A 22,335-nucleotide genomic window follows, 5' to 3' on the forward strand; every position below is an offset into this window, starting at 1 on the left:
AGCAAAGTTTGATAAAAATATTCAATAAACATTCACAATCAATTTTCCAATCGATTGTCTTAATTTATAATAAAAAACTTTCGCAAAACTTTGCGCAACAAATCGTTTATCTACAAAAATTAGCACACAAATTCTTTTATTCAGTTCTTTAAGAGAAATCAATTGATTTTTAAAACGATTAATTCTTGTTTCTCGATTGAATCGATTAGATAATTAATACAATAAGTTACTGATGAAAATACGCTCTAATTTCGGTTAGTCTAGTCTATGTATTTAGATGCGACTGTCTGCTTCGACACGTTAGTTTACAAATTCTATATTAAACAACGTATCATGGTGGCAGGTTTAAGACCCGCTTCTCACTCATGAGGGGGTTCGTATCGAAACCTTCTATCGGCAAGTACCAATGTCACCTTTCCGAGTTACATATACTTTCTAAGTTTATTTAGACACCACTGACAAATGGTGATGGAAAATCATCCAATGAATCCCGCCTTGAGCGAGGTGAAAGGGAATGTCAGACTCTTATTGACTAAAAACCACCCCGTTTTTATTCCTGCTTATTAAGCCGGAGCTCCGGTAAATACATTAGGTAGTCCGCAGCTCCGGATCAGACATCAGCCCTACTGAACCTCGTCTGTTACTAGGCATACATAGTAAGTTCTATTTTCCTGCTATAAAGCTAATATATTACGCTATGATTGCTAGATTTCAGCACGACATCTCTCCGTTCCGCTAATATACACCTCAATTTAAACACAGTCAAACAAAATACAACAAATATTGTAATACTTGATCAAAATTCTAAGCAACATCACACCGATGGGTTTGATTCACAAACTTCTGATTAGAATCAATGTTTATTCATCAGTCTGCCTTAAGCTTCTTTAAAGTTACGCAATATCTACAAACATAATAAATAAGTGCTATGAATATAAATACTAGAATTAGTAGGCTAGTTATTAAGAAGAGGACTAAATCTAATTCGTGGTATTCTGCCCAGGACATGTTGGCTGCAGGTCCACGCAGATGTCTCGCGCCGCCGTGACGCAGCACGTGCTCCGTCCACCACACGGCGCGCTCTAGAGGACGCATTGGCTGATCGTGTATTAGAGTTTGGAGCTTGATGACATTCTGCCGATAGCTGGGAAATAGAACATGAATATAATGTATAGAGAAGTCGGTTGCTTAAATTGTTTAAGAGAAAATCCATTTTTTAAAGATGAGAGCTTCAGATTTCATGTGTAGCCTCAGGTAGCTGTCAAGAAGTAATCAAGTTGTGTCTGGTTTAATATTACACAAAGGCTTTTAATAGGAAAATAACTGACTGTTAAGAATATGAACCGATGGATTGTCTAATTACATTTTTCTTCAGAAAATATTTTTTAACAAAAATATAAGATTACTTCAGCTGAACAGACACGTTACCTCTTTAAGAGTTTTTATTCAAATTTCAAACAAAAGTAAGGTATACTCGTAATCTCATACTAACCTTTCACTACCAATTATTTTAGTAACAGCATTTTCGAATTTTTCTTCAGTAAAAGTATCCCAATCAATTCTGATTCCTATTCCATGATACTCATATCGTTCCACATTGAACCATTGATCTGCCAGCATAGGTAGACCAATCAGAGGCACTCCTGCTGTTATAGCTTCATCTGTAGATTGGAGACCTCCTTGCATTATGAATAGTTTTACGTTTGGGTGACCTAAAAACAAAAACATAAAAAGTATTATTATATTGTACGTTGTAAATTATTAGATTGGAATGCCAGAGAGACATATATTGTTGGTAGTCCACAACTGCGCATTTGTCGATAAATTTTTATCTTTGCATTAGAAAATTGTGGAGTGCATTATTTACCTGCGAGACTTACGAACTACTATGACCTACAAAGATACGTAAGTGAATTTGTAGGTTTGTACACGCACCCCAACGAGTAAACCCCAGAGAAAATCATGGTAAAAATAAACATCAAGGAAAGAGCGTACCTTTAAAATGTCGGCAATGGACTTATAACTCCTATGGTATTGCTTTACGTGTTCATGTTGGATGGCATCAATTGCTTATCATCAGACGATCCATTGGGGTTTTGTTTATTTATTTATATAATTGTTTTATTTCTAGGCCATTTCAGACAACCTTTGCTAGCTTGTATCCCTGTTTGATACAAAAAAGTTAATAGTAAAACGACAACTCACGTAACAAATCTGATTGCGGCAGCCATTTAGAAACTCTAATATTTGTAGGTCGTCCAGGTAGTTCGTTATCGTCCCATTTAAGTAGCACATCATAAGGAAGACGAGAGAGTACTTTAATCATATCCTTAACTTGAATAGGCAACTGATCAGTAATCACGTTAGTACCGAAACTTACGTAGATGACTCCATTTTTAGAGTTGTCTAAATAGGACTTGAGATCCTGAAAACAAAAACAGTGCTTAAGTCTTTAACTGTCGATAGAAAACTGTTGAAGGCAAATCCTCCGCTAACGTCGGTCACCGGTGACTAACACGGCGTTCAATGTGTTAAGTATGTGTCCTATGTTGCAGTTGTAAAAACGTGCGAACTGTCATACGTCATTTTTATCAGATTTCTCGCTCACACTTATAGGAACCTGTGCGACATTGTTACATTCCTAAGACGCCACAGTTCGCACGTTCGGTCTTGGTAATGGCTCAACTGACAGGTTATAGTTAAACATATTAAGCGTAAAAAAATATTTTATAAGTGCATAAATTAGTTTGTATTTAAATCCTTTTCTATAATGCTGTTTAGCGTTCTAAATTGTGAACAAAATTAGTCATTTTTCTTCATGATACGATGGTAGTGTCTTACTTTTGAAGTAATATTTGAAACATGCTTCTTAGTATTGATAGTACTTACTTGTGGTAACTCCTTCACAGGATTTTGATGCAAACCACCCATGTAAATAACATTAGGAGGAACAGGACGAATACCTTCAAACACTGGATGAACATTTAGGAACAGCATATGAACGTTTTTAAACAACTCTCCCACTTCGGGCATATCAGGTCCAATGACTTTCCTAATCGCTGCCGTCTCAGTAACTTCAAAACCTTTATGGATCATATTAAAGGCATAGTACTTAAAGATTTCTACGAATTTCTCTCTCATAGTTATATTGTTAGTTTTTTGTCGAAATATGTTTGGATATAGAATGGGATGGTCCGGTGCGCCAACAGCTTCTAAGTTCCCAGGCATGGCACCAAACGAACTGATTTGTATTACAGGGGCTTTGTAGATATGAGAGTATAAAAGAGCGGGTCTCACACACGCTTCAAGAAATAGCAGATCGAACTTCTTATGTTTATCACTAATCACTTTTTGTACTTCATCATTCTGTAGCTGTTGTAGTACTATTTCAAGTATTGTTGCGTAATAGATTTCTATTTGGCTTTTCAAATCATCCTGTTCTCCTTTACCCATCGATGTTAGTAGTCTGTCGTGCCATAGTTTATATGAAATTTCGTGTACGTCGATTTCTGTGATGTTAGCTGGTGTCTCTCCTTTTGGGAAGGCTGGATCAGGAGTGATGATTGTGACGTCATGGCCTCTTCTGGCTAGTTCTTGAGTTAAGGGTCTGAACACTATTTGGTGACTGATTGACGGTGTTGGAAACACTGCTAGGATTCTAGCTGCTTCATTGACACTGATTAAAACACTGATTATATAGCACAGCAACATGTTTTCACTTTGGATTTCTATACCATACTGAATTTGAAGCTCTTCAATATTTGTTTTTGGAAGTAAAAACAAGTTTAATTCATTATATTTATGCAAAGTCTCTTATTACGACGTGGTAAAGATCAAATTGAAAGATCAATTCAAAAATTTATCAGAATTCTTAAGTCGTTGTTTATGACAGTGATATGTTTAAGAACATTTGTTTGTTTGTTTGTTAATGCTAATGTTGTCCTTGGCGAAGGTGGAAAAAAACTAAATGTTTTTTTTTTATCTTCCTTGTTAGTGAAAAAGTATTTTAAAATGTTGGTTTTAGTATAAAGGTCATTTTATTCGACGTTGGCTGATATACAGTGGAATTTTTAATAATAAATGTCGTGAATTCAGTTTTGATTGGGAATTAGAATCTATGCACGATTTCGTGCTGGCAGCCGTAGAACCATGTTCGTGACACATCCACATACGTTTATGAAAATTTCATGGTTATTTTAATGCAAAATAAATAAGAACCTACTATTCAACGTGTAACAAAATACCCATATACATCAAGAAGCACTGAAGAATACAGGTTGAATAGAATCTCTACACAAAGTTTCAGCTCAAAATACGTTTTAAAAAGAAATTGGTACCAAATACTTGATATCACATGGTTCTTGATTTTAAATCATGCAAACGGGTCACAACACTACAGGGTTCACTCGTTGTAAACTATTTTCAAAAAAGATCACTATATTAATGGTAGACAAAAATTTAATTTGGCCTATGTCCTGCAGTGTGACGACCATAAAAAAGAAAAATGTAATGAACTACCACACTCAGAGACTAGAGATTGAATGATTACTTAAACTATACCTTAGTAACGAATTTGTTCTGAAAACAATCGCTAAGGATTGGGTTCAGTAACCATTTAATTATTCTCGAGCAGTAACTTATTAATGAAAATTGACTTCACTAACTTAACTCCACTCATCATTCCCAAAAACATATTTCTACTCATACTCACATAACCAATCCATCACACACAAACAAACATCAACCAAATCTAAATACCTCTTAAATTCTTGGAACTAAAATAGTTTTCGTATAAACAGTTAGCGTAACAGATGCAGGTTCAAAATAACTTGGCTAAGTGAAACTAATTAAGGAAATCTGGTCTTGTAAGCGGGTGGCGGCGTGTGTATGTAGATATTTATGTGTATGTGTGTGTTTGTGGTAGGAAAACTTTGATATTATGTTATTAATAGAGATGGATGTTGTGTGTGTTGTGTGCGGATTAGTTTATGGAGAGATAGAGGGGTAACATTAGGATTCAAAAAGTCAAAAAAAAGTTTTCTTTAGGATATCTGCATACTGCCGAAAAAAAAACCGTCCAAATTGGTCCAGCCATTTCAGATATCGGCGTGTCGCGTTTGGCGCAAGTATTCGTATGCATGTAGTAAAAAAAGGTTTTTTCAATATTACAAACAGACACTCTAACTTAATTTATTAGTAGTCTAAACAAGACTAGACTAGATATATGGATAACATGGAAATTTTACGTTAGTTTCTACATCGCGTGGGCTTCTTCGAATCCATCCTGGTTTTAATTAATCCCTTCATATGAATATCAGTGCGAATATTACATGTTAGTACGAAAGGGGACTGCAATGTCATGGGTCTGAGTGTAATTAAGATACAAGTTGAAATGTCAACAAACATAAATGCAACGTCACACCCTATATCTCTGAAGGGGTAGGCAGAGGTGCACATTAGGGTATGTAATGCTGCTATGCTATATATACCCACTTTTCACCATTTGAGATATAAGTCTCGTGTAATAGGGTGTGAGTCTATTGCCATATGGCAATAGACTCACACCCTATTACACGAGTCGAAGCCGAATTGTGCCCAGTATATACTGGGCACAATTCCAGACTCTGTACTACTGCTGAGAAATTTCCGAAACACCGAAAAATATCCTAGTACCTACATAATAGCAAAGGCCCAAGCAAAGGCTCGGGTATCAAAGCCGACACCCCTTGTCCGGCAGTCGCACTTGCGGCCACTTGACCAACGAGACAGAGAGTCAACCAATAAAGAAACAAATAATAGTCTGCCAATCTATAAAGTCTGTTTGTGTAAGTATATCTTAAAAAAATACCAATTTTATTCCTAATTCATAATGTACAAACATTCATGTTCATTTCTATAATAGAAATGAGAAATCATAAAATAATGAAACTAAGAATTACCTAACACAAAAGGAGACCTTTTGTCACTACATAATTTTTTAGGATACTAGCATAAATCAGAGTTACACACATAATTTTCCTTTACCTTTTCATAATTTTTATTGGAGAAAATGTTGGTTTCATTGAGATAAATTATCTGTGAGTGATTAATGAAAATGTGAAATGTAAAAGTACTTAGCAAGAACTAAAACAGGATAATTTTTGCTAATGGAGTCACAGGTAAAGGTAGTAATAAATCAATTAAAAACATATCAAATAGACTGAAAGAATGCTTTTGAAAGTCAAAGCAAATATTATAATAATATTAAAAAATATACCTGTCGGTCAGTCCTCTAGTAGACACCACTGCTATTTGTAAAACGTCGTTCCAAAGTGAAGATTCTATGGAGAAGAACACGCAACCCAACTCCAGCAAGCGTTACAATCAGATTCACATTTATAATATTAAATTATCTAATGTAAATGCTAAAGTTTCTGAGTCAATTTGTGTGTACATTTGTTACTCAAACACGTTAAAATGGTTGAAGGGATCGAGATGAAAATTGGCACAGAGGTAGATTACATAATATTTACTTTTTATCCCACAGCAACGCAGGCAAAGTCACAGACAGAACCTAGTTATTATACAACAGTAATTATTTATATACAAATTGCGAGAGGAGTGAAGATTCACAAGTATCTTATAAACTTCAATTATTAAATTCTCGCGATGGTTTCATCCGTCCATGTTGCCAACTGTAATTAAGAAAGTTTATCTAAATAGAATTATATTAATAATTAATATACATCCCGGAAATGTTTACAGATGACTCAATTTGAAAGATCATCGTGCTATAAGTTTGTTAATATTAAGACACATGTTAAAAACTTTTCCAAATGAATAAAGGTAATGCCCGAATACTGCTACAATAAAACTATAAATTCTTTATAACAGCGATATTTAAGTACAACTTAAAATTGAGTATAGCCTCTTCGCACATGGAGAAGGTTTGAGCATTAACCACCACGCTTGTTCAATACGAGTTAGCGATTACAAACTCATAATCAGAAATTATAAGCCTAGGTTTCCTCACGACGTTTTGCTTCACCGTATGCAGTGGTGTCTAAATAATCTTAGAAAGAGCATATACCTAACTCAAAAAAGTCTTATTAGTACTTACTGTTTTTGAACCTCCGAGCCACAATGACATTACAAAGCACAACAAAACGAAATTCTCCCATCATAATCATCATCATCATCATCATTATATCAGCCATAAAACGTCTACTGCTGAACATAGGCTTCCCAAAATGAATTTTTCATAACCCCTTCTAAATTATCCAAAACAACTTTAAACAAGGCTTCAAGGAAGCTACCATTAAATGGCCATCACAAAAGCTTAAAACTGCACACGAACCTATTGAGAAGTCTTAGCTAAAATGGCGTTCCACTATATACGGATCATCCTGCCATTATTGCAATGAGTAAACATTTCAACAATAGTCAAGTCCTCCATTGAGACGGTATTGAAGCGCCTGATAGCAATTTAATAGATTCCTGACGATGATAGTGTATTGTCTGGCTATGTACTATGAGAATTAATGTAGGCGCTTGGCCTAAGTTATAGCTTATGTAGGTAGTATATTTTGTAGGTTCGGTTTTCTGTGATATCATGTTGTAGGGTTAATATTGTGTACATTTATTTATAAATAGGGTAAAGCTATTGCTAAATATTCGCCATAATTCAGGCGCTATTCAAAATTACATTTATAATAGATAATTATAATCCCAACCGTACGTTGCCTGCGCTAAGAGATCGAAGTATTAAAAAAAAACTTTTATAGTATAATCCGGCAAATGAGCAGACGGATCTCGTGATGGTAAGCAATCGCCGCCGCCCATGGACACCCGAAGCACCAGAGGCGTTATAAGTGCGTTGCCGGCATTTTGGGTGTTAGGAATTTAAGGGTTGTTGCGGAATCGGGCATTGAAAAGATTGGGAACGAGGTGATTGGGCCACCAGTAACCTCACTTACACAATGAAAGCGTAGTTTCACGTCAGTTTTTCTGTGAGGCCGTGGTATCACTCCGGTTGGTATCAGCCAGCCCATTCGTGCCAACACATTGATTCTCCCACAAGTGTGGGACACTTAAATCTATGCAGCTAAATATATGCAGCTGTATCGTCATTGGCTGTTGCAAGTGCAATTGAAACTAGCTCAAGTAAATTATACGAAACCAACCTCCAGTCTACTTTTTGCCAAACAATATTCACCCAGTTTAAATAGACATAAAGTTCAGATTCGAATAAATAAAACGCCGTAAACCACTCGAAGTAGTCACAGTAAACAAACGCGGAAGTTTGCGTTCGGTTTAAGTTTTCTCTGGCGTCGTAGTGCAAACACATGGTTGCTACAGGCACTGTAAGTTTCGAATACATTTACATTTGCGTATGAATTGGAAAAGGCTGGGTTAGTGAAACTGAAAGGTTCTTTTTGAAAATTTAATCTTCGTCTTTACACTATTTATGCGCTCGTCTTGAAACGTTTTTGTCGTTGTGTTACGTTTAATATTTTTAGATGAAGTTTTACAATTAAGCAACAAACTATACCAAATACCTAAAGCTGCTGTTTAAGTGTACCCTAACATAACCTAAAATCGAAAATAGATTTTTACCTAAATCAGAGTTAAATTCAAACTCAAAGTATTTATTTCAATTAATCCTAAATTAGGCACCTTTGAAATGTCAAATTGAATTCTCCGTCAGTTTATCTGTCAGTGAAGTTAGGTAAAAAAAAATAGTTCTGTGCTGACACAAAATATAACATATTTATAGCATCGAATGACGAACAAAGTCACGAAATAACCATTTATTTAAACTACAATTAGCAAGTCGGTTAACGTACATGTCCTTGAATTTGATAGAATAAACATTACAATACTGTGTCGCTATGAGTACGAGTACCTACATGGTTACGTAATGTTTTATCAATTGGTACTGGTTAGTTTTATTATTTAATTTTAGTAGTATTATTTTATAAATAGTCGTTGCAGTGTTTCATAGGGAAAAACTTAATATTAAACATCATTGCTTGCCACAAATTACAATTGTTTATTTTTTATGGTATAAGCCGGTAAACGAGGCGGATCACCTGATGGTAAACAATCGCCGCCGCCCATGGACACCCGAAACTAGAGGCGTTACTCGTGCGTTGCTGCCTTTTGGGGAATTAGGAATTTAAGATTGGGGGTTGCATTAGGGAATCGGGGAATGGTCCGGTAATCTTGGTCAACAACGGCGTCCGCGTTGTTTCACGTCGGTTTTTTGTGAGGCCGTGGTATCACTCCGGTTGAGCCGGTCCATTCGTGCCGAAGCATGGCTCTCCCACACTAAAATCCGTCTTGATGGATTATAATACCAATCGAATTCTTTCCACAACTACCTCAATTAAAACAAAAATGAATCCAGTATTTATTAATATTAGTTTCATAATTACTCTCACCCTGTTCTCATTCATACTCCAACTATATTCTGAAATTCAATGTGTGACCCAAGTTTCGCATAAGTTCAATTTTAAAGTTCCGCTTCTAGTTTCAGTAATGAATCCACGTTATTTGTCAGAGCAATCAAGGTCATAAGTACTCTATACTGTTATCGCATAATGAGTTTTATCAACAAGGAATAGATTACACAATTGGTCACTTTTGATTAGATATAGATGTGAGATTAGATTGGATATAGGTATACTTCCTCATGTCTGTTGCTACCAAGGATTTTATACTATACAATGATAAGAATAATGATTGAGCATATTTTTAGTAATCCGTTCATATATGCCAACAATAATAAAGTAATCGATTGATAAAATTTTCAATATGTCATGTAGACTAAAATTTTCATCAAGGCAAATTAAACCCTATATTTCCATGTCAGAGTTGTAAATCGTTTGTAGACATTATCTATTGTTAGGATACTTTACAGTGATGTTTTGTCTTCACTTCCTAATATATAGGAGGTATTGCACAATATTATGAAACTGGATTTTAGTATACATTACAAAGCAAAATATAAGAGATAGAGCATATTTTTGTATAAGATGTTACAAAATATTGTGCAATACTAATACTATGAAGAGTTTAATCTGAATTTAAACGAATGTGTTGTTGCTATGGAAACTTTTGTGGGCTGCGATAATTGAATAAGATTTTTTTGCGATGTTGCGTTTGATCTTTATGATTATTTGCTGTTGGTTAATGCGTTGAGCGATGATGCGAACGATCGTTAATGATAAACCCCTTCATCCAGCACCAAATGTACGGCCTAATTCATCAAATGGTTGATATGGTGGTACATACTTTTTGAAATCTTTATAGTAACAATTTAAAAGTCGTACTAGTCGTCTCTAAAATGTACGATAGTTTCTCTCGATTTCTCAGGGATCTTATTATCAGATTTTGACTCGATGGCAATGGTACTAAATGGGAAACAACAGACTTTGAAAAAATATGTTTAAATCGGTTTACACAATAAAGTTCTGAGATAAAAATATTAAAAAAATAACAGTCAAATTGTGAACCTCCTGTAAACTATGGGACGATATAAGTCGCATTCATGCCCAAGGAAGAGATTAAGAAAGAAAGACAATTTAGGGAATATATTATTACCCCTTTCAAGTTGCTTGTTTGCTGTTCGGTCTAGTCCATCAAATTATTGAAAACTATAATTCTACTTGTTCAATTAAAATAAAATATAATCACTGTTATTCATCAGCAACACTTTGTGACATTTTTTTTCTGCTGGTTTAGATTTTATGGGGCTGATTTTAGTCAGTAAGAGTCTAAATTATCAATCAAAATCATGCTGATTAAAATAACTGTAATGTTAATTTTTTTAAGTTAATCCCACATAAAAAGCAGTCTAGCATTCCATAGTAGATGTAGTTATGATAACTGCAAAATATACATACATAACCTAACGCCTGTCTCCCATGAGGGTAAGCAGAGAGGCTCTTTTGCTTTATTACAAGTCATCATCTCAAGTCTTTATCTTCATCGCAAAATTTAATCAGATAAAAATGATTGCTGTTGAAGTGCTATCTCGTCTTTGGACTACCACGTCAGTGGAAAATAGTAAATATTGAGCCACGTCAGTCAATCCAAACCCACTTTTTATCTAACATATAACTACAAATAGATACGCGTGTTATTGAACTTCAAAACATACGGATAACCTTCAGTTTGGTGTTGACGGTCGCCGGCGACGGTGCGATTCACGCGTTAGAAAATGAAGATATTAATTTGTATAACTCTGTTATTAAGCATATTTGCTAACTACGATGAAGCGGCAAGAATTTTAGCAGTGTTCCCGAACCCTTCAATCAGCCATCAAGTGGTTTTCCGACCTTTAACTCAAGAACTAGCTAGAAGAGGCCATGAAGTTACCGTCATTACTACAGATCCAGTCTTTCCTGAAGGAAAAGCGCCGGCAAATTTGACAGAAATCGATGTCCATGATATTTCGTACGATATATGGAGGAAAATATTTCTGGCTTCAACGAAAGGAAATAAAGATGATGTGGTATTAGCCATGACTGCTATAGTAACTGCATTAACTGCAGTAGTAGATGTTCAGCTAAAAGACGAAAAAGTGCTAAATTTGATTCGTGATAAAAGCAAGAAGTTTGATCTCTTACTCGTGGAAGCATGTGTGAGACCAGCCTTAGTATTTTCTCATATATACAAAGTACCAGTGATTCAAATAAGTTCGTTTATGGCCACATTTGATAATTACGCTAACATTGGGGCACCGATACATCCATTCCTGTACCCAGCTTTGACTCGACAGAGGATTCAAAATCTGACTATGATTGAGAAAATCACGGAATTTTATAACGATTTTATGCTAAACAGATTATATGACAGTAATATGGAAAAGGAGAACGAAATGCTTCGTTCACATTTTAAAGATATTCCTCCGATTTCTGAATTGAATAATAATGTGGATATGTTGTTTCTGAATGTGAATCCAATGTTTGAAGGGATACGACCAGTGCCTCCATCTGTAGTGTATCTGGGAGGCTTACACCAAGTACCTCATAAACCATTACCAAAGGTAAGTGAAATTATTTTACATTATTTTCTGTTAATTGTTTTTGTAACGTTCGAAAATTTCTCAGTTGTAGCACGGAGTCTGGAATTGTGTCCAGTAGGACACTGATATACTATATTATGGCAATAACGTCCGGAGCTGCGGACAACGTAAAAGGTTACCGGGGCTCCGGCTCAAAGCAGGAGAAGGAACGGGGTGGTTTTTAGTCAGTAAGAGTCTGACACTCCCTCCCGCCTCACCCAAGGCGGGAGAAGTCATTGGATGATTTTCCCCCTCAAAAAAAAAAAAAAAAAAAAAAGGCTCACCCCCTATTACATGGGACTTATAACACAAATAGTGAAAAGTGAGTGTACATTGTATAGCAGCATTACGTTTCGTAATGAGCACCTCTGCCTTTTCTTGGGGGATAAAAGGCGTGCGTATTTTTGTAACGGTGGAAATAAACTAAAAACAAAATTTTCTTTTTTTCTTTCATATTTCAAGAATATAATACTAGTATTTATTAATTAATAACAAGAATGGTAACCAGGAATAATTATTAATCTAAACTAACACAATATAATACTAGTATAAGACAACTTCTATTGTGAACGAATCAGTGTGTTATAAGATAAACAACCGTCTAACCTTGATCTAATTCCATCGACCTTCAGTCGATCATGACTCATGGGCAAAGCTGGTTCCCATAGCAACGTATGAGTAGATAAACGTTATTTTTAATCTGATAATACTTCTATCGACACAAACAAATAAAACTATACAGATAAGAATGACTGTTTACTAAAAATTGTTTCTTTTTCCTTACTGCCAATTTCTCCTGTGTCGTGGGTGCTTACAAACATTCAAATTCAAATAGATATGAAAATCAGACCCAAACAACAATATGTTGATCAAACACAGAGTTTTTCCATTAGGGAATCGAGCCGGCTACACGTTGCGCTGTAGCCGGTTACCCGCGTGTTGCCGTCAATTTAACCCTCAAAAAGATGTCCATATCTCAAAAACTATTGCACCTATGATCCTGTATATGTTTCAAAAGGGCTGACGGTAACATGACTGTGACAAGCAATATGACTGTGATAGTTCCACAGACCGATAAATAAGAGCAAATTTTCAGCTGCGTGTTCGTCGAATCGACAAAGATTAGGTGTCTAAGGTTGAAAATAATAAACCATTCTTTATCTGAATTCCAGGATCTACAAACATACATGGACTCTTCTAAAAATGGAGTCATATACGTAAGCTTCGGCACAAACGTGGATCCAACTCAATTCCCAGCTGACAGGATCGAAGTTCTAGTGAAAACACTATCTCAGTTGCCTTACGATATTCTATGGAAATGGAACGGTGATGTTCTGCCTGGACAAACGCCTAACATTAAGATAGCTAAATGGCTGCCACAGCCTGATCTTCTCAGTAAGTACTACATAATTTATAGCAAAAAAAGTTTTGTATGGGACAAGCCACACCCTTCCAAAACCGTAGATAAATTTCATTTTTTATGTAAGATCCATCGATACAAATAGGCATTAAATGTCTTCTCAAATATTAAATTATTTAACATCTCTGTTCCACCTGACCCATATTCCATAATAATTCTTTTTTTAAAAATCGTCTTAAATTTTCTCCTGTGTAAGACATTATCAATAAACATTATCCGGAGCTGCGGACATGAGCGGGTTTACCGGGGCTTCGGCTCAAAAAGCAGGCGTAGGCACGGGGTGGTTTTTAGTCAGTAAGAATCTGACATCTCGCCTAGCCCAAGGCGGGAGAAGCCATTCTCATAATTATTATTTTTATTTTTAAAAACATTGTCCCCACATTGTTGGTTGTAAATTGTATGTCTGTAAATGCACCCAATTTACAGAATACAATTTTATTTCACAATAGCTACTTCCTCGCGGTTATCACCTAACGCTCTAACTCAGTATACCTATTAATTGTAGCGTGATGTTTTATAGCTTATAACCTTTTTCGATAAATGCGCAATCCAACACAAAAAGAATAATTCAAATCGGACCGTTGTGTCGTTATGGAGATTAGCGCGTTCAAACAAACAAACTCTTCAGCTGTATAATTTGACAACGTATAGATACGCATGAGACCCAGACCCGAAACAACAATCTGTGGATCACATAAAGAGTCCGGCAATAAAAAGCACGACACGTTCGAAACGGACAGCATGTTGCCCAGTCACCGCTTCACCTGTACAGTCTGAATAAAACGTTGCTCATCATTAATTTCTTTCTTTACAGTTCATCCAAAACTGAAGCTGTTCATCACACAAGCTGGCCTACAGTCCACAGATGAGGCCATAACAGCAGGAGTACCTCTGGTTGCCATCCCCATGTTTGGGGACCAGTCGTTCAACGCTGAGAGATACGAGTACTTCAAGATTGGCAAAAAACTATCCATGGAGAAGTTGACTGTGGAAGACTTTACAAATGCTATCAACACTGTTATTAATGATAAGAGGTGAGAATTCTATTTTTTTATTATACACTGACTGACTGCCTCGTTGGTACACGAGTGGTCGCAAGTGCGACTGCCGAAGAAGGGTTCTCGGGTTCGTTTCCCGGGTCGGGCAAAGTATTGCTGGCATTTTTTCGCGCCGCAAATTTCTCGGTAGTAGCACGGAGTACTGGAATTGATTGTCCAGGAAATGGCGATGTTAGGCTCACCCCCTATTTGGGACGTTTAACACAAAAATCAAGAAACTATGGATACCAAGTACATTGGTATAGCGGCATAAGCTACACTTTGCCGTAATTGCAACCTCTGCCACCCCTTCGGGGATAAAAGGCGTGAAGTTGTGTGTGTTGTATTTTATACACGGCCCAGAAAAACGATTTACTAAAAATTTAAATTAAATTCCTATCCCCAAAAGGCCGGCAACAGACGTGTAACGCCTCTGGTGTTTCGGGTGTAGTAACGATGATGATGCACTGCATGTCTCTTCTTCAGTCGTGTCTCTCACTACTAAGGATCGTGACTACCTCTGATTTTGTTCAATAGATGCCGCCAATTATCTCGTTTTGTTGTTTGATGCATTGCAACATTCATGAGTATCTCCAGCTCCTTGGGTATGTGTGGCTCTTGATTAGGGTGTTTGGGTGGCGTAAGCTCGCCAGCTCAGCCGATGCATAACGGAGCGACTTGGTCCTAGGATTGCTATCAAAGTTTTTAGCCATCAGACCACAGACCACTGATGGTTTTTAGCTCTTCAGTAAGATTCTGACACTCTTTCTCTTAGCAATTTGGTCGCTATAAAGTGCACCTGTATGTCTAATAACTATTAATTATATTTTCAGTTATCGGGAGAACATGGTAAAACTGCGTACCTTGATACAAGATGAACCAATGTCACCTCTAGAGCGCGCCGTGTGGTGGACGGAGCACGTGCTGCGTCACGGCGGCGCGAGACATCTGCGTGGACCTGCAGCCAACATGTCGTGGGCAGAGTACCTCGAACTAGAATTAGTGTTCACTTTACTATTAGGACTGTTAGCAGTAATTTCAGTATTATTTGTAATTCTTCGATCTCTGTACAAAATGGTATTTGGCAGTACTGTGACCAGTAAACCTAAGAAAGCCAAACGTAGTTAAGTATTGGAATTTAGGTAATATTTTTCACGTTAGTAAAGTTTGTAAATAATTAGTTTCTAATCAATAGGTAGTTGACTTAGGCCAATCCGATATTGTACATCAATTGACTGATTTTAATAAACTGTTAAATACATTTGGAAGTTTTGTTACAAAGAAATTGAGGAGGCGGTGTATTTTTTAAATTTAAAGAACCAAATAGTGTGTGATATAAATAAATTATAAGTGTGGGACACCCGTGCTTCGGCACGAATTGACCGGCTTGACCGGAGTGATACCATGGCTTCACAGAAAACTGACGTGAAACAACGCTTGCGTTTTGTTGTGTTTCGTTGTGTGAGTGGGGTTACCGGAGGCCCAATTCCCCCCTTACCAATCCCCGATTTCCCAACAACCCTTAAAGTCCTAATGTGTTCCATTGAAAAAATAGTAGACATTTTTAAGTTTACAATACACGACTGCTGTCAATATTATTTTTTGATAGCTTCACATGTACGTGTAGCTATTAGAAATCTCTAGGCGTATAAGGTACGACGCCGATACCACGTATAATTCTAAAAAAAATCATTACACAAAAAGTAACTATATTTTATAAGTAGTTAAATTACCTTTTATTTCTTTATGTATAACACGGACAGTACCCAAGACAACATTATATATTATAGATAGAAGCTATGTACATAAGTACTGGATATTCCCAAAGAAATATCTTCCTTTAACAGGAAAAAAATATAAAAGTTACAACTAATTATTTAAATATTTATTTGTATCACAAAATATTCAATCAAAAAAGAAACACTAGTCGTTCCATTTATTTTTCTATCAAGTGTATAATTCTAAACTGACACATTGAAACTTTCTCACTATCCATACTCTTTCCGCGATTCCCAATCCCCAAAAGGCCGGCAACGCACTTGTAACGCCTCTGGTGTTTCGAACGTCCATAGGCGGCGGCGATTGCTTACCATCAGGTGATCCGTCTGCTCGTTTACTAGCGTATACCATAATAAAATGCCTTAATACAAAACTAAACTAGCAGTAAAACACTCAACGTGTGCCTTAAGTAATTTTAATAGCAATGAATTCTGTACCATCGAAATTGATAACTGATGTGTGTGATTATTGCTAATGGAATTTAATAAGGCGCATTATTATAATTGTCAATGAGCAGATGATGTATAATCCGCCACATTATTAACAGCTGGTGGTTTTCTGTCATCCAAATATTACATACATATATAACTTCACGCCTGTCTCCCATGGGGGTAGGTAAAGACAATGGAACGCCAATTGCTACGAATCTTCATACCTCTTTAGCTTCATCAATAGTCGTCAGTCTTTACATGTATGCTCGTCGGTTAAGGGTACTTTTGATTAGGCCCTTCTTTAATATATCGCTAATCTGGGCGATATAATTATGTCCGTCTAAGGCGGGCTCTACCGATGCTAGACTATAAAAATTAAAAATTAATTAGACAACTCAAAAGCTCAGCAAAATAAGATGCTACGACAAGAAATTTGCCATAATGAGGCATTTTTAATTCGTTCATAATAATTAGAATACCAATAATAATAATGTAATCAATTGATAGTTAAAAATAAATCTCTAGATTTCAATGCATTAGATACAATTTTCAGCTGTATTACAATAGATATTCAACCCATTAACTTTATATCAAAGTATACAGTCGATTTACACTGTACATATTGGCTACTTTAGTATACTTCTAAGTGCTGTTCTGTCTTTAATTCTTACAAAAAATCTGAACAGTTTTTATCATTAAGAGTATTGCACAATATTATGACATTGGTCTATAATGTAGGCGTTACACAGCAAAATATAACAGATATAATATTATTACAAGCATTTTGATTTAAAAACTTACATAATATTGTGCAATATTAGCTTTGCTATGATAGGTTAATTTGGTGTTTTAGGTTTTTTTTACGGTATAAGCCAGTAAACGATCAGACGGATGACCTGATGGTAAGCAATCGCCGCTGCCCATGGACACTTGAAATACCAGAGGCATTACAAGTGCGTTGTCGGTCTTTTGGGGGTTAGGAATTAATGGGCAGTCTGTTGGTATGACTGCCTCGTTGGTCGAGTGGTCGCAGGTGCGACTGCCGAACAAGAGGTCTCGGGTTCGATTCCCGCCCAAGTAGCACAGAAGCACTCAGTACGTACTGTTCACAATGAAAGTCAGCTGAATTTCTGAATAAGAGCGTTAGAGGCGCCTACTCAGCTGATATAACTCTGATTTGGGCACAAATTAATCAGCTGTTAGCTGAATAATGTAGCTGGTGTATTATATCAGCGTTATTTGGGCATTATGAAGGCAGTCGCCCCAAGAGCTCGAATAATGACCGATTATCATATATGTTACTTTTTATACACCACAAGGGCTGAATAATAGAGTACTTGTTTTTGTTTTCACCACAAATTATATACAGGATATTAGTCAACGCCTTTATGGAGTGACAGAGACAAGTGGCAATGTGAATAATTTTCACACTTCTTATTATTTTGATATGTTTTGTATGAACCATTTTTAAAGTGTATGGTCGAACAGGGTTAATCGGGAAGTAAAACTTTGTTTTTCCTCATGTGCATGAAATTTGGGAAAGAAAGTTTATTGTCAAATACTATATAATATATCGAATATTTTCACGCGTCTCAAAATATACTGTCCTGAAAATTATAGTATTAAAAACGTTGATGATATTACTATAAAAAATTAAGTCTTTTTATTTTTCCTTTGTCATTTCAGAATAAGCAAATGAAATCATTACACTTTCTATTCAAATTCTTTTGAAATTTTCGTTAACTAAACAAAAACCAATTGTTATTTATTATTTAAGAGGTTAGAATTAAAAAAATGTCAGACAAGCAATGTCTACCGCATTAATTAATTAGACATAATGAGCTTTGAAGTGTTCACTCGTGGTAATGAATCAGTGACGAGCTTAACGAGTGGATGTTACACAATCAACAGATTAGTAAAGCTTGGTAGTGGGTAACCTATAGTGACATGTAGGCTATTATAAGAGCTATTATACGATTGCGTGTAACAAGCTGATTAACATTACACAAGTTCCACTGTTGCAGCTAGGCATTATTTTGTGAAGCCACAGAATAACTGAGTACATCTAATTTTGTCTTTCTTAAAATGCAAGTCGTCTAAGAGTTCAGTTTGGTCTTATCATGAAATAGCTTAGTTGTCCACAAAAGTACTTCAAATTGCTCAAAGCTGTATAATACAGAACGTTACCTATATTAAAATGCAGCGTGGTCTCAGTGACGCGTAATAACGTTCTTATTAGGTGGAAGCTATCTTGACCTATTGCAACGAGTACATAATAACTCTTTATAAGTGCTAAAGTAACCGAAGTTACCTCGTGTGACATCTTATAATGCAGTTTTGTGCTACTTGGGCGGGTCGGGCAAAGTATTACTGGGCTTTTTTCGGATTTTCGAAAAATTTCTCGGTAGTAGCACGGGGTCTGGAATTGTGTCCAGGATATGGCAATACACCCCTATTACATGGAAACCAAAGGTGAAAAGTGGGTGTACATTGTATAGCGGCATTACATGCCGTGTGTGCACCTCTGCGGCCTTTTTGGAGGTCAGTGAATTAATGGGTTGTTGGGAAATCGGGATTGGGAAGATTGTGAAGAGAGGTTTTTGGGCCTCCAATAACCACACTCACACGTTGTTTCACGTCGGTTTTCAGTAAAGCCGTGGTATCACTCCAGCCAAACCGGTCCATTCGTGCTGAAGCATGGCTCTCCCATACTTAGATGATAGGTAATGTCGACAAACACAAATTTGCAAAATTTTCTCTATTTAATTTTCAACTTTAAGATAGGATCTTTAATGCTAAAAATCTAATACAATTTAAGATAGTTTCATGACTCTCCCTTTGTATAGCGTCCAAAAATACAGTTATAATCTTTTAAATCCCAAATGAGTTACTTACGAGGCTCCATATCAAATTTTGGGCCCCCATTCACGTGGAAATTTATCGTGGGCGCCATATTTCACACCAAAACGGAGAGATTCAGTTATCGTCGGCTCTCGTCATAAGTAATGGGAGGACAAAATCTTTTGACGTGCACGTTTTAAAGGATTCTGCACTTAAAATGTAGGTGGATATAATGATCATTTTAGAAAAGCAGTGGGGTTGTGATTTTTGTGTGTTAGAACGTGGTGACTTTTGTTAATTTTTTTTTCTCTTACTTTGTTACAGTTTTTTGTTAAATAATATTATTATCTGCTTTCTTTATCAAATAGGGTGTACTTGAAACTATTTCAGTTTTAAAATACGACTCAGTCCCATCTACAAAGAAGTCAATTTTCTTGAATCTGTCCTATCCTATCCCACCCATAACGATTATGAACAAAAAAAAACTTAATCTTATTCAAATTCTTGGTAGTATTTTTCATCTATTGTTTGATATCTTATTTGACATTATTATTTCTATGTCACACCAATTTGGTGTAAAAATGTAATGTGTCAAATCTAGAAAATAAGTCGTTGGTGTATCTTTAGATAAATAAAAAATAAAAAAACCTTTTGATTCAATCACCCAAAGGTTGATACAGTTTTAATTACTACATAAAGAATTAATTCATACAAAAACAATAACATCATTTCATAACACATAAATTAAATTACTTCATTCAAATAATGACTGGCATTACTACACACTTAAGTTCTTAAAAAAAAATGTCTGCACTTATCGTGTTCGCGCCTGTACCTAAAAGGCGCGAATAGGTCAACTAACTTCAGTCTACCAATATGTCCAATACATTTTCAACTCAATCATAAGGCGATAAAGTCATAATTCCATTGGCCCTACATCACATATACAGACGTTTAATTCAACATACGGATAAGACAATAATTCTTTTAACAGACAAAACATTTTTTTTTTTCAGACAGTCATGAATGGAATAAATGAAGGTTATCGTACTTGAATTTAATGCGGTGCATTGTACATAATACCAGTTTGTTTAATTTATGCTTAGATAATTAGAATGATCAACATAATGTCACATTGTATAAGGTTTAGGTCGCTTTTCCATCAGAGATGTGCTATGCTACGTTGCTGTGGATGCGTTTGGCTTTCATCAATCATATTCATTGGTACATATAATCTTAGCACTGGTGGTAACGGACTCAGCTTAGCAATGTTTTTTGTATGGAAAGACGCTTGCTATGAATGCGTGCTATGGATGGCTTCCCTACTATTGATACATTGCATACTCGACCTGTGCAACTTTGTCGCACAGCTACATAGCTTAGTATCAGTGGAAACGGTCACATAGTTTCACAGCTTAGCTATTACATCTTCGTAGCATAGCTGCATAGCACATCTCTGGTGGAAAAACACCCTAACGGAGCTGCGGACTACCTAGCGGGTTTACCGGGGCTCCAGATCGAAATGCAGGATTAGAAACGGGGTGGATTTTACTCAGTAAGAGTCTGACACTCCCTCTCGTCTCGCCCAGGGCGATAAGTCCATATTTTTTGAACATAGGCTAACTCGTACATTCGATCATATTTTTGTTAATAGTTTTTCTCAGTTATCATTATTATGAGTTGTACTTACACAACATTATCTAAGTATCTACATACAATCGATGTAAACAAGGAAATGCATTAGTTCGTGATTATTGTAAACACTTCACAAACTACGTAGGACACGTGTTTTGCACATACATACATACATACATATAGGTGTATCTAAGTTGATTGTAGAATGTATGTAATGCATATAGTAGATACCAATTTTTATGATAAGACTGTATCACACTATAATTGCATATGTGAAAGTTTGTTTTTTTTTTGAGGGTTTGTCCGTCAATCACGCTGAGACAGAAAATTACTGAACAGATTTTAAGGAAATTGGTACACAAACAGGGTATCAGCTGACTTGGGTGATAGGATGCTTTTCATCTTACCGGAACGCAGGCGAAGCCCCTGGCAGAAGCTAGTTTAGTAAATCTACCACGCATAGAATAAAATCTAAACTTTTTTGTAATGCAATCAAATTGCACTTTGTTAATTTTAAAAGTGGAACTATTACGCAAATCTTCTTTGATCGGACCTTAACAAACGAATATTTTAATCATACTCCTGTTAATTTCTATTTTTAAATTAGGAGGCCTATTTCAGGAGTTACAAGAGCGTTGTCCACCTTTGGAAGGCTGTCCCTTCCCAAACTCCTCCTCCTCATATAAGTGTAACTCCTCAGATGTTGCGGTTGTCCATGGACGGCGCTAATTGATAGTCATATGTTGATCTGACTCCTCACTGACCCACATACTTATGTTGATCTCATAAAAAAATGTTATGCATTTAAACGTGACGTCATAGCGCACGTTTCTATCGTATGAACTCTGTGTGTCTCTGAAACAGCTGATAACTGTTCATAAATCATTCATTATCTCTTAATTAGTTGACGTTGAAATATTAGATTAATATAACGTAGTATTACGCCTATCTAATAAAATTTAAGGTAGGGAGAAACGTAGCTTTTGTGCTATTAAAGAAGCAAATAAATTGAAATATGTTTGTTTATGTTTTAAAGATCGTTTTTATATTTTTATAATAATTGATATCGGCGAACTCCGTGAGACACAACTAACTGTTTGCTTTTCTCTTGAATTTTTCCTAAAAAATCACGGTTTACTCACG

The 22,335-nt window shown here is 36.0% G+C and overlaps 2 protein-coding genes across 2 annotated transcripts; one reads left to right on the plus strand and one right to left on the minus strand.

Moving 5' to 3' along the window:
• Positions 1 to 765: 765 nt before the first annotated feature.
• On the minus strand, positions 766 to 3,942 carry LOC118279357 (UDP-glucosyltransferase 2-like). Its single transcript, XM_035599032.2, has 4 exons — positions 2,890 to 3,942; positions 2,206 to 2,425; positions 1,493 to 1,712; positions 766 to 1,144 (listed from the first exon to the last, which is right to left on the minus strand). The coding sequence occupies exons 1-4, from the start codon at positions 3,709 to 3,711 to the stop codon at positions 868 to 870; spliced, it is 1,539 nt and encodes a 512-aa protein (XP_035454925.2). The 5' UTR covers positions 3,712 to 3,942; the 3' UTR covers positions 766 to 867.
• Positions 3,943 to 11,005: 7,063 nt separating this feature from the next.
• On the plus strand, positions 11,006 to 15,792 carry LOC118279411 (UDP-glucosyltransferase 2). Its single transcript, XM_035599103.2, has 4 exons — positions 11,006 to 12,031; positions 13,222 to 13,444; positions 14,284 to 14,503; positions 15,340 to 15,792. The coding sequence occupies exons 1-4, from the start codon at positions 11,204 to 11,206 to the stop codon at positions 15,632 to 15,634; spliced, it is 1,566 nt and encodes a 521-aa protein (XP_035454996.2). The 5' UTR covers positions 11,006 to 11,203; the 3' UTR covers positions 15,635 to 15,792.
• Positions 15,793 to 22,335: the final 6,543 nt, after the last annotated feature.

The sequence above is a fragment of the Spodoptera frugiperda genome, chromosome 14 (assembly GCF_023101765.2).
Source record: "Spodoptera frugiperda isolate SF20-4 chromosome 14, AGI-APGP_CSIRO_Sfru_2.0, whole genome shotgun sequence".
Lineage (NCBI taxonomy): Eukaryota > Metazoa > Arthropoda > Insecta > Lepidoptera > Noctuidae > Spodoptera > Spodoptera frugiperda.

Bases quoted from the DNA above. Each gene is read 5' to 3' on its own strand.
- LOC118279357 (XM_035599032.2), bottom strand. From the start codon at position 3,711: ATGTTGCTGTGCTATATAATCAGTGTTTTAATCAGTGTCAATGAAGCA. The intron at 1,713-2,205 runs GTGAGTTGTCGT...TTTTGTTTTTAG, and splicing joins GCCGCAATCAGATTTGTTAC to GTCACCCAAACGTAAAACTA. The intron at 1,145-1,492 runs GTTAGTATGAGA...TCTATTTCCCAG, and splicing joins AAAATAATTGGTAGTGAAAG to CTATCGGCAGAATGTCATCA.
- LOC118279411 (XM_035599103.2), top strand. From the start codon at position 11,204: ATGAAGATATTAATTTGTATAACTCTGTTATTAAGCATATTTGCTAAC. The intron at 12,032-13,221 runs GTAAGTGAAATT...TCTGAATTCCAG, and splicing joins CTCATAAACCATTACCAAAG to GATCTACAAACATACATGGA. The intron at 13,445-14,283 runs GTAAGTACTACA...CTTTCTTTACAG, and splicing joins GCCACAGCCTGATCTTCTCA to TTCATCCAAAACTGAAGCTG.